At 39.8% G+C, this 15,834-nt stretch overlaps 1 protein-coding gene across 1 annotated transcript in view; it reads left to right on the top strand.

The window, feature by feature from the left end:
- Window positions 1-3,572: 3,572 nt before the first annotated feature.
- Window positions 3,573-15,834, top strand: part of LOC109543132 (neurexin-1) — a gene marked incomplete in the record, with an annotated part of 81,435 nt that continues 69,173 nt past the window's right edge. Inside the window, 2 exon segments of the mRNA XM_048667825.1 lie at window positions 3,573-3,835; window positions 8,171-9,014. Of these exon segments, the coding sequence (XP_048523782.1) occupies window positions 8,367-9,014 (648 nt within the window).

Genomic DNA, 15,834 nt, shown 5'->3' with positions numbered 1-15,834 from the left:
AATGGAATTTTGACGCAATTCTGTTATATAAGCGGAGAGAGGATGGGGCGGCTCAATCCTCTTTCGTAAATCCCATCAGGACTTTTCCGTGTCTCTCAGTTGTATGCAAGAGTGGAAAACAAGCACAATATTGAAACTGATTAAAGGCCGTGCTAACAGACTGGGCCAAGAAAAAGTTTTGGAAACTATAACCACCTTTAGTGAAAGTTTAATTAGAGAAACCTAGCACTCAACAACCTCAACCGAAAAGGTCTCCATTATTACTGCGAAATTTTGCCCGGGTTTCACGATAATTCAATTCGTGTTCAGTAGTTCATCAAAAATTGTACAAGAAAACAAATAAATCAAGGATAATTTAATTGAATAGATTACAAAGCAGAAACAGTTCGAAGCACGACAAATAGAACTTAAAAAACACCGGAGCAGACGCAAATTATCAAACGACCCAAAAAACTATTCATAGTTCTACAGACGAGAAGAGCAATGGGTGTAAAGTAATCAAGCAAAAAAACCTACCGAAAAGTAACAACCGGGTACAGAAAAGTAATAAACAACAGCTCATTTAACTAAGCAGCTTCTAAAACATAAATTGTCTGAAGCACAAAAGTAGCAACCAAAAAACGACTAATTTGATATTTTTATCGGTCTCATATTTTCGCTTCTACCCCTTTGAGGGCTAGAAATTTGCCATAAAACCCTATTAGTAAAGTATAGTGCTGCAAAAGAGCAATCGAAGAGACCCCAACGACTGATCAAATATTTCTGACCGTTTTTGAAATACAGCGTGTTTTGTAGTTCGAGGGACTTAAATTATGACATTGGTCCTACCTTTATATGTTTTTTACTGATATTTGCAACCTCAGGTACCTGAATTGGGCAAAGCTTTAAAAAATCGTCAATTTTTTTTAATATCAAAATAAAGCTTCATAGGCCGAAACAGTGACTAATTCTTCTGATCGCTAAAGTTTTCAATCGAAAACTCAGCTCTTCAGTTGGGCTTTCCTTGCAATTACAACCGAGTCATAATATTTGCCTTTTTAATAAAAATCCTGCGGCGAACAGTTTTAAGTTTTCTGTTAATTGAAACCGTCTTTTTCGGTCCAAAGCCCCATCGATTCCCAGTGAGTAAATTAATACTCTCGTCGGCAAAGTTTAATTAAAAACTGTTTATGATAACTTAAGACGTTAAGAGGTTTGAAACTAATGGGTTTTTAGGCCGTCGTTCGGTATATATTCTTCTTGACGTTTCGCAAGCACGAGTGGCTTGCATCTTCAGAAGTGGTTTGCATCCACAAGCAAAGCCCCACCGATTCCCAGTGAGTAAATTAATCGTCTCGTCGGCAAAGTTTAATTAAAAACTGTTTATGATAACTTACGGCGTTAAGAGGTTTGAAACTAATGGGTTTTTCGGGTTTTAGGCCGTCGTTCGGTAGAATTTCTTCCTGACGTTTCGCAAGCTTGCTTCCACAAGCAAACCACTTCTGAAGATGCCAAGCCACTCGTGCTTACGAAACGTCAGGAAGAAATTCTACCGAACGACGGCCTAAAAACCCGAAAAACTCATTAGTTCCAAAGAATGGCTTCGAAAATCTATCTCTTTTGTTAAGAGGTTTGTTGAAAAAAAAACTGTTTTTTTCGCAACATTTGCTTGTTATACCTATATGTGACCCCAATTCCACTTACCGCGTTCCAGAGCCGAAATTAATATTAATAAGGATAAAGCGACGCCATATGAGGGCAAAATTTATGGGAAAACTTTAAAGTTTTCGCAAGTTTAATGGATCGTGGATGTGGACGTGTGAGTGTGGGCAAAATTTAAATTAAAGACGACTCGATGCACGGAGCGCTTTTCCGATAAGAATTGCGCCGACGATTAAAACAATAGACCAGAAAGCGGAACTGGGACAGAGAAACTTTTCAGTTTAATAATTCACCACTTTGCTGAAAGATTCATTTTAATGACTCGGCCGGCCGGATCTTGAGCAGAGAAACGGCGTCTTGGCAAGGACGAAAGTACTCAAAATTAATTAATAAAAGAGTTGATAAACAGTCGGTGATAAAACGCTAAGATACATGAAGGATGAATGGTTCATTGGCATACAAGCAAACAACGAAAATGTTGACGTTTACTCCCACTTGAAAGCGAGTGGGTTGGCTGGGACAAAAACACCCTGAAAAAGTGCATCTAATAAAGGAAATAAGCATAAAATTCAAACGATACGGACTCGTCCCTCTGGTCAAATCCCCGGCATCGGAGGGCTCTATTCCTTTTCCATGTAATGGAAAGAGAGGCTCGGGAGTGGAGGGCTGGGGGTGGGTTTATTAGCGCCTCCAGCCCATTCTCCAAAATGTGGACGCTTTGTTGCTGGAAAAAGAATCTTTTGGTTTGGATTTATACAACTTATTTTCCGTACTTGAAGCTTTGCAAGGTGTTTTCTAGGCAGGCAGACCAATTTTTGAATGGAAAATTGATGGAATGATGGTAGAAGTGAAAGTTGCAAATGGACACTAGTTAACACTGTGTTGAGTTGCGCTTTTGAGCTGTTGCTAGCTGAGCTAAAAAGTTTTAACTCATGGGCTAAAAACGGAAAAAGCCAACCGCAATTTTGAACAAAATTAAAGACTCCTCAGAGCGATGAGGGTGACGAGTTTTCCAAACATTTACTTGATTAATGCCCGGTTTCCGAACTCCAACATATCGGTTACATAAGCTTATGAGTCTCATAAACTACCAAAATCGCGACTGTTGGGTTTCTCAACGTCTGTTTAAAGCTTATTGGTTCCATAAGTTATCCAATAGATATCTACTCGAAGATGGATGGATATCGGCTTCATAACGTCTGACGCAAGCGTGTGGGGTTTGTTTTGATTTTTACAACAGAGCGATTCTAACCTAACATAACCTATTCTTATTACATAACAGCATTGCATAACAGTTTTGTTTTGTTTAACGTATAAAAATTTATTATAGTTATTTAAAATAGATAATTCGAGTTCATTTTCTGATGATGAAATTATTGAACTTCTAAGTTATATTGAACGGCCAAGTCGGTATCCTGAACGAGAAGACCAAATGAACAAATATGGAGATTCTGAATTTCGCGACAGGTTTCGTTTAACGAAACACTGTTTTAGTGTATTATTGGACCTTATTGGGGACTGCCTTAAAACATATACTGTGAGAAGGAATTCATTGTCCGTTAGTGAACAGTTATGCTGAATTCAGATAAAAACCCGAGAGCTTTTATACCAAATCTGTGGCGGTTTTTTGAAACATCTTCAAACCATATGTTTACCGACCGATTAAAATGCGTTTTTTTGTGGCGTCATCTAGCTTGCGATGCACAAAAGTGAAAGTTCTTTACTATCCGCTTCTTTTTTACCGGGATTTTGCACCTTCCGTACTACCAGTCAAAAATGGAACATACCCTATCAAGCAGTTCCCTCTGTCGGTCGAATTAAAAAGGTACTAATCAGGGCAAATGTTGAGAAACCGGGCATACACGCTTTTGCTTTCTCTGATCGTTTTTTGGGAAAACTTGTTTTTCCCACAAATCACCAAAACGGTTTATCCAGGAACTTTCCCGTCCTGGAGAACCTCCCAACGCTCTTTGGCGGTTCGCATTCCAGCTCCGGAATGGCGCAGGCTCGCCTGCGCCCTTTTGCTACCCCAAATGGCAACGTCACCGCTGCAGGACAGCAGTCACACGACTTACCGTCTGGACGCGGTTCTTCCATTCCATCAATCGTCGATTTAGTGACATCCGAGTGTGGACTTTTGCTGCCCCCCACGATCCCCATTAGTGCGGCTGTTGGCCGATGCACGATGCCCCAGGTAAGCACTGATGATGCCCCCTAGTTGAGCGAAACGTTGTCATTGAAACTCCATCTAAGTGGCTCAAGCACCGTAAGAACAGTCGGGCGCGATTCGTCTTCATTGAGCCATTGTTTGGAAAATGGGAAATTTCCGGATTTTGCAGCGGGTTGACTCTGTGTGGAAGCGTGGATTTTGAGATGCGCCAAAATTGCTACGATTTCATCAACGAGTGTGTGACGGTTGGGACGCAAACACTGGAAAATGGGAGTTTTAATTGTGTAATTTTTCTCCTGAGATTAGCTTCTAGGGAATCCTCTTACTTCATCCAACCAACGGCGCATTATTTTTTTGATCTTCCCTCACTTTAAACCAGTTGGATTCTGGCCTCGTAGTTGCATACAAAATGCGTTTTTTCATTTGCATGGGACAATAATTGATAGGCAATTTACCGTCGAAACAACCGCAGATTATCGGCTTACATGCACCCATTAGCAGGAACACATCCATATCGAGCCCATAAGTAATTTTCTTTGTAAACTGGTCAATGTGTGCCATAAACAAAATTACGCTTAGAAATGTGCATTTAGTACCAATTATGTTAATTTTCTTTACTTAGTACTCTGAACCACTTTAGTGCATGTTCGGTGTCGATTTTCGTGAAATAATCGGGCCACTAATCACCAAAAAACGTAAAAAATGTTCGATATCAAAAAAACTGTGTAAAAATTCACTTGGAGTAAATCGCACCTGATCCTAGGGGGTAAGCAACTTCTCCATAAAGAGGCTCTAAATATGGACTAACTCCCTCGGTCATAAAAAGGTTGCAAGTTTCAAGTTTGGCCGGATTGTGAAACACTCTTGTTGAAAGTAGATGCTTGGGAAATGACGTTGCAAAGTGGGTGTTTTCGAGCCAACCATGACCATTCGGAAGGTAAAATGGCCATTGAAAGAGCCCCGAATGGGGCCGCCAGTTGAATAAATTGTCTAAAACGCAAAAAATATCGTTCTCACAGTGCCCAAACGCCGCGCTTGGCATAAATTAGCATAACCGCGACGCGTCCGAAATATCTATTAAGCATCATTTTGCTTGCACAAAGCAAAAAAACCGCGCCCGGGAATATGGAAGAACTTCGGTTGACATTCGAATATGGGGCAAAATTGCTTTCGTCGATCTTATTCATTCAAACTCCCATTTCTTATTCATGAGCCGAAGAATTTGTTTCGCACGAAGGGATTTAGCGCCTGTCACAGTGGGATATTGTTTTTTAAAAGGAAAGATCCTTTTCCCCATTTTAAATGAATCTGCTTTTGTTCCATTAAATATTTTGTTCCCAGAAATCGGCACTGTTTCAAAAATCGCCAAAAAACCGCAACTGATGAAATAGTCTTAATTGTTTCTACCAAATTGCCACTCTTTTAGTCTTAGAGCTTCAAAACTTGTCAATTTGGTTGAAATAATTGTCCCTTTTCAGTGCCAAACTCGGCATTGTTTGAACTGTTTTGGCTTCACTTTATGCAAAAACTGAAAAATGTCAATTATTTCCACCAAATTGACACGTTTATAATTATTGGCCTCACTTTTAGGTCCAAGCTTGGTTTCATCTCTTTGCCTAAAAATCGCACGGTTTTTCCTCGAAAATTTAAAGTAAAATTGACGATTGTACCCACTAAATTCACTCTTTAAAAGAACGCCGGATAAATTTGGTCGCAGAAGTTATTCAAGAGTGACTTTGAATAATTCTCAAAATTTAACCTGATCCGGCAGGAAAATGTAACTTTGAAGAAACATAGAGCAAATTTTGCTCTATCTACTGCCCTAAAAAAGCTCTCTTCAATCTGATCTGGTTTGGTCGCAAAGAATTTTTTAAAAGCGGCGGTTAAATTGATCGCATAAGTTGTTTAAGGGTCATTTTAAGAAACTTTCAAAATTTTGTCCGGACCGGCAGGACAATAAAGCTTTAACGAAACATATGGTGAAGCTTGCTCTATTTACTGCTCTAAAAAGCGCTATTCAATCTCATCTGGTTTGATTTTAAATAATTTTTCAAAACGGCGAGTAAATTGATCGCAAAAGTTGTTTAAATGTCACTTTGAGTAATTCTGAAAATTCGATCCGCACCGGCAGGAGAATTAAACTTTTACGAAACAGAATGAAGCTTGCTCTATTTACTGCTCTAAAAAGCGCTCTTCAATCTGATCTGGTTTGATTTCAAATAATTTTTCAAAACGGCTGGTAAATTGATCGCAAAAGTTGTTTAAGTGTCACTTTGAGTAATTCTCAAAATTCCGTGCGGACTGCCAGGAAAATGACTCTTTCACAAAACAGAATGAAGCTTGCTCTATTTACTGCTCTAAAAAGCGTTCTTCAATCTGAAGTGGTTTGTTTTCAAATAAATTTTCAAAACGGCGGGTAAATTGATCGCAAAAGTTGTTTAAGTGTCACTTTGAGTAATTCTCAAAATTCCGTCCGGACTGCCAGGAAAATGAAACTTTCACAAAACTGAATGAAGCTTGCTCTATTTACTGCCCTAAAAAGCGCTCTTCAATCTGATCTGGTTTGATTTCAAATAATTTTTCAAAACGGCGGGTAAATTGATCGCAAAAGTTGTTTAAATGTCACTTTGAGTAATTCTGAAAATTCGATCCGCACCGGTAGGAGAATTAAACTTTTACGAAACATATGGTGAAGCTTGCTCTATTTACTGCTCTAAAAAGCAGTCTTCAATCTGATCTGGTTTGGCCGAAAATAATTTTTCAAAAACGGCGGGTAAATTGATCGCAAAAGTTGTTTAAGTGTCACTTTCAGTAATTCTGAAAATTCGATCCGCATCGGCAGGAGAATTAAACTTTCACGAAGCATATGGTGAAGCTTGCTCTATTTACTGCTCTAAAAAGCGCTCTTCAATCTGATCTGGTTTGGTCGAAAATAATTTTTCAAAAACGGCGGGTAAATTGATCGCAAAAGTTGTTTAAGTGTCACTTTCAGTAATTCTGAAAATTCGATCCGCATCGGCAGGAGAATTAAACTTTCACGAAGCATATTATGAAGCTTGCTCTATTTACTGATCTAAAAAGCGCTCTTCAATCTGATCTGGTTTGATTTCAAATAATTTTTCAAAACGGCGGGTAAATTGATCGCAAAAGTTGTTTAAGTGTCACTTTGAGTAATTCTCAAAATTCCGTCCGGACTGCCAGGAAAATCAAACTTTCACGAAACAGAATGAAGCGTGCTCTATTTACTGCTCTTAAAAGCGCTCTCTAGTCTGATCTGCTTTGTTCGCAAAGAATGTTTCAAAAACGGCGGGTAAATTAATAGTAAAAGTCGTTGCAAGTGTCACTTTGAATAATTCTCAAAATTCGCTCCGGATCAGCAAGACAATGAAACTTTCAAGAAACATAGAGTGAAGCTGCTCTAGTCACTGCCGTAAAAAGCGCTCTTTATTCTGATCTGGTTTGGTCCTGAAAAACGGCGGTAAATTAATTCTCAAAGTTCAGCCTAATCCAGCAGGAAAATCAAACTTTGAGCATATATAGAGCAAAGTTTGCTCTATTTACTGCTCCAAAACAGCTCTTGAATCTGATCTGGTTTGGTCGCAAATAATTTTCCAAAACCGGCGGGTAAATTGATCACAAAAGTTGATTAAGTGTCGTTTTGAGAAATTCACAAAATTCGGTCCGCAGCTGTAGACAAATAAAACTTTCAAGAAACATGGAGTGAAACTTGCTCTATTGAATGCCGGAAAATCGCTTTTCAATCTTCACTGGTTTCATTCGGAAAAATTGGAATAATCACTTAGCAGATCAATCGCAGTTTCGTCTTCATTTCTAGAGGAAAATGAAAAAGAGTTTTTATAAAAACAGATAAAATCGATCGACTTTTTTAAATTTCAGCTTCAAAAAGTTGCAAATCCCCCCAAAAATTGATATTTTAGACTGGGTCTTTGACAGTGAGGAAAAGGTGAGACCATCGGTTATCTCTGCTCGGGATTGAAAGTAAAAATGGTTCACCAGTGGTTTTAACCGGCAAATGTTCCCACTAAAGTTGTTAATGGGTGCACTTTGGCTGCAAAAAGACATTTTTTTCGAACTAGCGCTTGAATTCAAAAGAAAATATATATTATAGTCCAACACAATTAACGGCTACTCGCACATTTTCGCGTTTTGGTTCATGGAACCATCTGGAGATGGGCAAACTGCGCTGAAATCCATTCATCAACATTATTATTCATTAGTTGCGGTCAGACGCGATAGCTTAGGCAAAGTGCCGTTGGAGTTGCAACCACCATTAAGAGTGAATGGTGGGCACAAAAGAGAGCGCTCCCTAATTCCTAACAAGATTTATTTCTGTTCCAGATCGTGTAAAGCTTGAGCGCGACCTCGAAGCCAGCAGGATGTCGGCTTAGACCGCAGGAGTAAAAACACTATCGGGTTTATCAATAGAGACATTAGGGCCTAAGCTGCTTTCGCTCCAGTCCGCCGGAATAACACATATCACATTCGCTGCAGCCTAATCCTTCGGAAGACATGTGGTGTGTTTCTTCGTCTGCGGATGGATCGACAGCGCGCGTTTGCCTCTCATTTTGTTAACGAACCGAGCGGTTGCTGCGAACGCATGATGAAGTTCGTGCTCGTGGTGGCGGTTTTCTGCACGAGCGTGACCGGGTTCGTGCTAGACGGCTCGTCCGAGTCCTACGCGAAATTCCGCAAGTGGGGCGGCGGCACCAACGGCACCTTGGAATTCGAATTTAAGACCGACCAGCCGAACGGTCTGCTCTTGTACACAGACGATGGCGGCACTTACGACTTCTTCGAAGTCAAGCTGGTGGAGGGAGCGCTCCGGCTGCGCTTCAACTTGGGCAGCGGCGCGCAGATCATCACCGTCGGCAAAGAGCTGAACGATGCGCATTGGCACAAAGTGCAGCTGCAGCGGCACGAGGAGCGCACCATCCTGACGGTGGACAATGTCTCGCAGATGCGCACCTCGCATGGCAAAGAGTTCCATTTCGGCAAGCTGGAGACCAACTCGGACGTGTATGTCGGCGGGCTGCCCAAGTGGTACAACAAGAAGTTGGCGCTGCTCGCTCTGCCCAGCGTCTTCTTCGAGCCGCGATTCATCGGAGCGGTGAGAAACCTCATTTATCCGGACGTGGAGGGTGGCGTGGCTCGAAGGCAGGAAACCCGTCCTAAGGATCAGCGGGTGAGTGGATTTCTGTTGGTTAAATAAAGTGGACCCACTCTTAATGAATGAATAAAAGTGTATTGATAAGTGATAAAGAACAACACAGTACAAAAGTAGATTTCCGCATACGAAAACGATTCTGTATCAGCAGCGATTTGACGACGACTAACTAAAAAAGGTTGCTCTCGCGATAAACAAAAATTATGCTTCACTAAGCTAAGCAATATGGCTTTATGATACACTGTGGTCTATAATATATGGCTGAACTTATATTGATAATATTAAAAGCATTTTGATTATAGTCTTATTGTAACAATTTAAGACCTTACAGATTTTCACTCATTTTAATCGACGATCTCTTTCGATCAACACCCTACAGTGAGTCCCAGTGAAAATGAATCGTACACAGGGCGATAAGCAAAGAAAGGATACATTTGTTTGCGCACGTCAAATTTATCTTTTGCGGTTTATTGGAGAAATGGGGAACTTTATAATTATTGCCGGGGTTTTCTCATGGCCACTGGAAGATAGTTGCATTAGAAAAAGAAGAGTTTCTTTTATAAATCCTGAGAGTTTAAACCTGTCACCTTCTTCAGGGATTCCATAGGAAATTGCCGAAACCCGCTCCATGTTTGAAAATTCGTAACTTCGACGCAAATTCGGAAGGAAACTTCAAAAAAAACTTTTGCAAAAGATCGAGAGCATCCTTTAAATAACTCGCAAGTTTCAACCTGCCACTTTTATCGGGAGTTTCAGAGAAATTTTCAAATCTACTTATTTTTTTATGTGCAAAAGTACCGAACCAAGTTTAAAAATGTGTTTCGCTTGAGCAAGTTCAACACGGGAAACTTAGACTCATTTTCCAACGAAAGACCAAAGTCTCTTATCAATTCTCCAAGTTTCAATTTTCCTCCCTCATCGAGCAGTTTCACTGCTTCAGGAGTAGAATGTTGATATACGTTCGAAAATTCGTAACTTCCCTCGGAATCGAGATAGAGGCTTGCGGAAAACGTTATGCGAATGAGGAGACTTCGCCAAATTTCGGTTGGCCATCGTCATCCGGGATTTTAGAGGAAATTTTTGAATCCAGCTAATCCAGTTAAGTTTCATGCGCACAGGTGCTGCTCTATCTACATTTGAAATTGCGAATGCCTAGAGCACATTCAATGCAATTTTTTGCAACATCAGAGTCTTTATAAATCCTGAGAATTTCAAGTCACCACCATCTTCAGCGCGTCCCGACGAAATTTTCAAAACTGATTAAATTGATAAATTTAGAATGAGCAAATGTGTCGATCTAAGTTTGGAAATTCGTAGCTTCGAGTTGAATTGCGAAAAGTCCTTCAGGAGCATTGTATTTGAAAGAGCAAAGTCTGTTCTATAAAACCCCAAAGTTTCAATTCGCTATCGCCATCAGGGACTTTAAAAAAATTTAACGGCGCCTAATTTTGCGTTCCATGTTTGAAAATTAGCAACTACTGAAAAAATTCCGTGTAACAATGGAAGAGAAAGCTTTTGAAAAACGCCTGAGTCTCTTTTATTAATACTTTGTGAAAGCTTCAATTTTCAACGGAAACTTGAACTTGAAAATTGTCAAATTTTTCATGGCTAAAAGTGTCGATTGGACAAAATTCCAGGTCCAAGATAAATTGAAAAAGAAACTTCAACATGCAGGTATACGAAAGGGCCAAGTCTCTTCTATAACGCCTGGCAGTTTCAGGTGGCGCCCATCATCAGGGATTTGAGAGGCAATTTTTGAAACCGGTTCATTTTTTATGAGAAAAAATGCCCGCTCTATGTTTGAAAATTCGCATCTCTGGCAGAACTCGAGAGGGAAACCTAAATATATTTTTTTGCAAAGATTAAGGTCTTTTTTTCAATGCTGTAAGTTTCAACCTGCCTCCTGCATTAGATTTTTTAGAGAAAAAGGTCAAAACTTGTTAATTTTCCACGTGAGGAAATGTCGGTCATTTTCGATTTTTGTTGCAAACTTACTGAAATGTTTGTTTGGAAAGTGCAGTTATTTTAATAAATTTGGTAATTTTCAGTTCTTCTCTGTCATTAGAGACTTGAGCGTCATCAGAAATTTTAAAAAGTTCAAATCGTTAAGTTTGAAAATTCGTTTATCCAGACGAAATATAGAGACAAACTTGGGGATAACTGCATTGGAAAGCGTGAGGTTTCTGTCATAAATTCTGCAAATTTCACCTTTCCAGCATCGCCAGGGATTCCATAGGAAATTTTCGAAACTCGTTCATTTTTCATGTGCAAAATTGTAAATCTAAGTTCAAAAATCCGTGTCTCCCGGCCGAATTAAGCCCGGGGCTTAAAAACGTTTTTTTTCGGAACGAGCAGGATTTCTTTTATAAACCCGAACGTTTCAATTGGGCACCATCATCAGGGACTTTAGTGGAAATTTCCAAAGCTGATACATTTTTTACTAGCACAAGCGTCGATTGCAATTGCAAATCTCCACAGTTCCTCTGCTCAATACATCAGCACAAGCAATTGCATGTAATTGATGGGACCTTCATAATGGACTTTGCTGACCAACATGTCCATATCTATTTGCCTTTTGCGTGATATCGCTGATATTTGCCTGCCCAGCAAGCAAATGCGCCTTAATTAGTGGCCGCTGTTCACTTATTTACCATGCAGCCGGCTACTTCGGAACATGATCAATCAACGGAGATTTTTAAATTTTGGATACTCGCAAAATGCCATTTAACTTTAATCTACTTCAACTTTTTTTGATTAATCCGCGGTCCACCAGAGCAGGAAAACACAATACGGCAAATTAGGTACTATTGAATGTGCTGTGCTGAACGAAAGAATTCGTCCGCATTCTCTTATCTGACACTAACAAAAGAAGGAAACGCATCGTTTCTCTGAACAAATTGAATGGCATCAAATAAATGATGTTTTAAATCGTTTTCGGTAGTTTTATCGCAGCCGTGGCGCTCATAATTTAAAGTGCTTTACTTCACTCTCATTGTGCCTTGTATCGGAGTTCGCACGAACAAAAGCGATTTTTTCTCTAATTTAATCGCATTTTCAAAGTTTCCGCGTCGTACGCTCGGTTATCAGCGAAAGGTTTCTACAAAAAAAACTTTGAACTTCTCAATCCAAAACCTGGTAATTCTCGTCAAAATCCCAGAAAGTTCAACTCCAAATGGGAAAAGTCTCTTGGCACAATCAATAGGTCGATTATCGTTCAAAACGCACGACACGCCCACACTTGAATAAAAAATCATCTCCAAACTTTAATATTAGCTTTTCTGATGAAACTTTTTACATAAAAATCGCGTTACCAGCCTACTGTTACCGCATCGCAACCCGGCCCCCTTCTGAAAAACAGTGGTTCGGGTAAAGGTAAAAGGGTGGTTTGATTGAAAAATCGAACGCAAATAATCGTGTTTAATAGACTATAATGTCGCGCAACACCATAAAATATGCATATCGAATAGGACAAGCTGATGGTTTTCACTGCGAAACAAATGAGGCCCATTATTGCCTGTTTCGGTTCACCGATTTCCTTCAGATGTTGATTGAAAAATCATTTTCGAGCGCCCTCACGACCATCAAAGCGATCCACAAAACTACCTCGATGCGAAAAGGTACATTTCATAATTAAATTTAGTCGGGAAAATATTTCTTTTTAAAAGCGTCTTTGGATCCCATCGAATTTAACATCCCCGAGATGGGTTTGCGAGAAAGTTCCGCTTCCGGCGCTCGTACAACTGGAGTTTCCATGTACACGATTCGGTGGTTTGCTCCTTTTTCTGCGACCTCATTTCAAAGTCCGCAAGTTCTTTGAACATTTCACAGGTGAATGGCATTGATGTTGCGTAGGTACCGATTTGAATCGGGAATAAATGCGGAACCGTTCTCAATTTGCTGTAGACTGTTCCCGTTTCGGCTCAAATCGGTGATTAATTAGGGGTTGCATAAGCGGATGGCTTGATCAGGGCCGCCATCTAGTGTTAAGTCAGACAGTTTGCCAAAGCTGATTTACATTGGCAATGTGATCATTTGACATTGGCCGATTGGGCTCGAGTGTGGTCGGCAATGTTCGGGTCCAGTGGCTGGCTCGCCAGTGAGACAAGCGCAGACAATTTGCGGCCAATCAACGGCTACGTGTCATAAAAAGAGCGTTAAGCTCACGGAACACGACAGCGTCCCCAAAATGTTCTGTTCTTATTAGTCGATATAAAGTGATTTTCTTTCTATCGCCCGCTACAGTCACGCGAAATATCCATAAACCGGCAACCTTAACCCCACTCTTGGCTTCGTGCTTTCCGCATCTGCATTTCGATCGGCTCGTTTCAATTTTATTCGTTTGCGGTTATGAACATGAGGTTTTCCTACTAATAACCAACCGGGTGTAAATGGATTTTGAGTTTTTTGTGTTTTTTGCGTACGTCCGGTGTCGTGACCTTTCTGACGGGCTCTTGCCATTTTCGAACCTTTAATGGAAAACTCGTGCTGCAGAAATTGGAAGCGCTTTAAATCAGGGGCGGAGTATCAATAGAACAGTTCCAGAATGGAACGTTTTCCTGCTCACCGCTGAATTAAGTGCTCCATTAGCACGTACGTGGGGGATTTCCGTTTTTCATTCATCCATTTTGTGTCAAACACCAGCACGTCGACATCGAGCAAAACAAAGATAAGCCCAGAATCAATAGCGGAATAACGAACTTTTGACAATGAGGACGAAATGGAAACCTTCCGACTGATGGCGGCGCGGAATTTTCGAACATTTTGAGGTGTTTTGTGATTTGGCTTAGGCATCAAAACCCGATTAATTCAGTTGAAAGTTTGCCATCCCGGCAATCTGATAGGCCCGATAGGGGATAGCAGGAGCGGGACATTCCAAACCTGGATGTCAGGACGGGATTTCCAGCCACTGTCTGGCAACTTTCGGGGCCCGTTATCTGCGGCAAGATTTCGGAATTCACTGGCAAGCAGTAATGCGAACGGATTAAGGAGGAAAATGATTTAGTGGCCCCGAGGTTAATTTCCGGGATTGGCGAGGAAATGCTGGAATTTCCACTCTAAGTCTGGATAAGTAGATGCGCATTTCAGGTCCATCTATCCATAATTTGTATACATGGTTTTCTTGGCTCGTTCTCCACTTGGAACTTGTTCGCCAGTTCGGGATTTCTGGTCAATTAAAACGTTTTATCTGGCATTTTTCTGCAAATAGTGGAGGCGGTTGATCCCTTTAAGGGCATCTCAATTTAAAAATTTGCAAGGCGAAAACAGTCGGAAACTCCATTTTTGTCGCCCTTTCGGGTATAAACAATTGTAGGCTTTCGCCCTTCTAAAGCAAAACTAACTTTTAATTGGCAAACAAATTCAAATGAGAGCAGGGCACCGTCCCAAACTAAGCGTCTGAAAAAGCGTCTTAAGAACCTCATATCTCCAAATCTCCCATTTGGTCTCATCATAAATCGTTAACCTCAAAAGCGATAGACGTAAAATTCTTAAAATTTTTGCACACTTTCATGTATATCTCCCAAACGGTTGAACATATCTGTACAGCTTTAATAACCTTTCCGATAGAACGTCTCTAGGACTTTCTTTGTCTCATTTGCTCTTATCATAAATTGTTAACCTCTAAAGAGATAGACGTAAAATTTTAAAACTTTGTGCACATTTTCATGTATATCTTTGAAACAGTTGAAAATATCTGAACATCCTTAATGACCTTTCCGATGAAACGTGCCCTCTCATTTGGTCTCATCATAAATTGTTAACCTCTAAAGAGATAGACGTAAAATTTTGAAATTGTTTGTATATTTTCACGCATATCTCCGAAACGATTGAAAATATCTGTACGGCCTTAATGACCTTTTCGATAGAACGTCTCTAGGATTTCCTTTGTCTCATTTGGTCTTATCATAAATTGTTAACCTCAAAAGCGATAGACGTAAAACTCTGAAAATTTTTGCACATTTTCATGTATGTTTCCCAAACGGTTGAACATATCTGTACAGCCTTAATGACCTTTTCGCTAGAACGTCTCTAGGACCTTCTTTGTCTCATTTGGTCTTATCACAAATTGTTTACCTCTAAAGAGATAGACGTAAAATTTTTTAAATTTGTGAATATTTTCATGTATATCTCCGAAACGGTTGAAAATATCTGAACAGCCTTAATTACTTTTTCGATAAAACTTCTTATCTCATTTGGTCTCATCATAAATTGTTAACCTTTAAAGAGAGAGACGTAAAATTTTGAAAATGTTTGCATATTTTCACGCATATCTCCGAAACGATTGAAAATATCTGCCGGCCTTAATGACCTTTTCGATAGAACGTCTCTAGGACTTCCTTTGCCTCATTTGGTCTTATCATGAATTGTCAACCTATAAAGAGATATACGTACAATTTTGAAAATTTTTGCACATTTTTATGTATATCTCCGAAACTGTTGAAAATATGTGTACAGCCTTAATGACCTTTTCGCTAGAACGTCTCTAGGACTTCCTTTGTCTCATTCGGTCTTATCATAAATTGTTAACCTCAAAAGCGATAGACGTAAAATTCTGAAAATTTTTGCACATTTTTATGTGTATCTCCGAAATGGTTGAAAATATCTGTACAGCCTTAGTGACCTTTTCGATAAAACGTCTTGACGCATGTGGTCTCATCATAAATTGTTAACCCCTAAAGAGATAGACGTAAAATTTTTTAAATTTGTGCACATTTTTATGTATATCTCTGAAACGGTTGAAAATATCTGAACAGCCTTAATGACCTTTTCGATAAAACTTCTCCTCTCATTTGGTCTTATCATAAATTGTTAACCTATAAAGAGATATAAGTAAAATTTT

The sequence above is a fragment of the Dendroctonus ponderosae genome, unplaced genomic scaffold (assembly GCF_020466585.1).
Source record: "Dendroctonus ponderosae isolate FM_Combo_2020 unplaced genomic scaffold, Dpon_F_20191213v2 Dpon_F_20191213_6, whole genome shotgun sequence".
Taxonomy (NCBI): domain Eukaryota; kingdom Metazoa; phylum Arthropoda; class Insecta; order Coleoptera; family Curculionidae; genus Dendroctonus; species Dendroctonus ponderosae.
The sequence above is the reverse complement of the archived record's forward strand: the minus strand, read 5'-3'. Positions and strand labels throughout refer to the sequence as shown.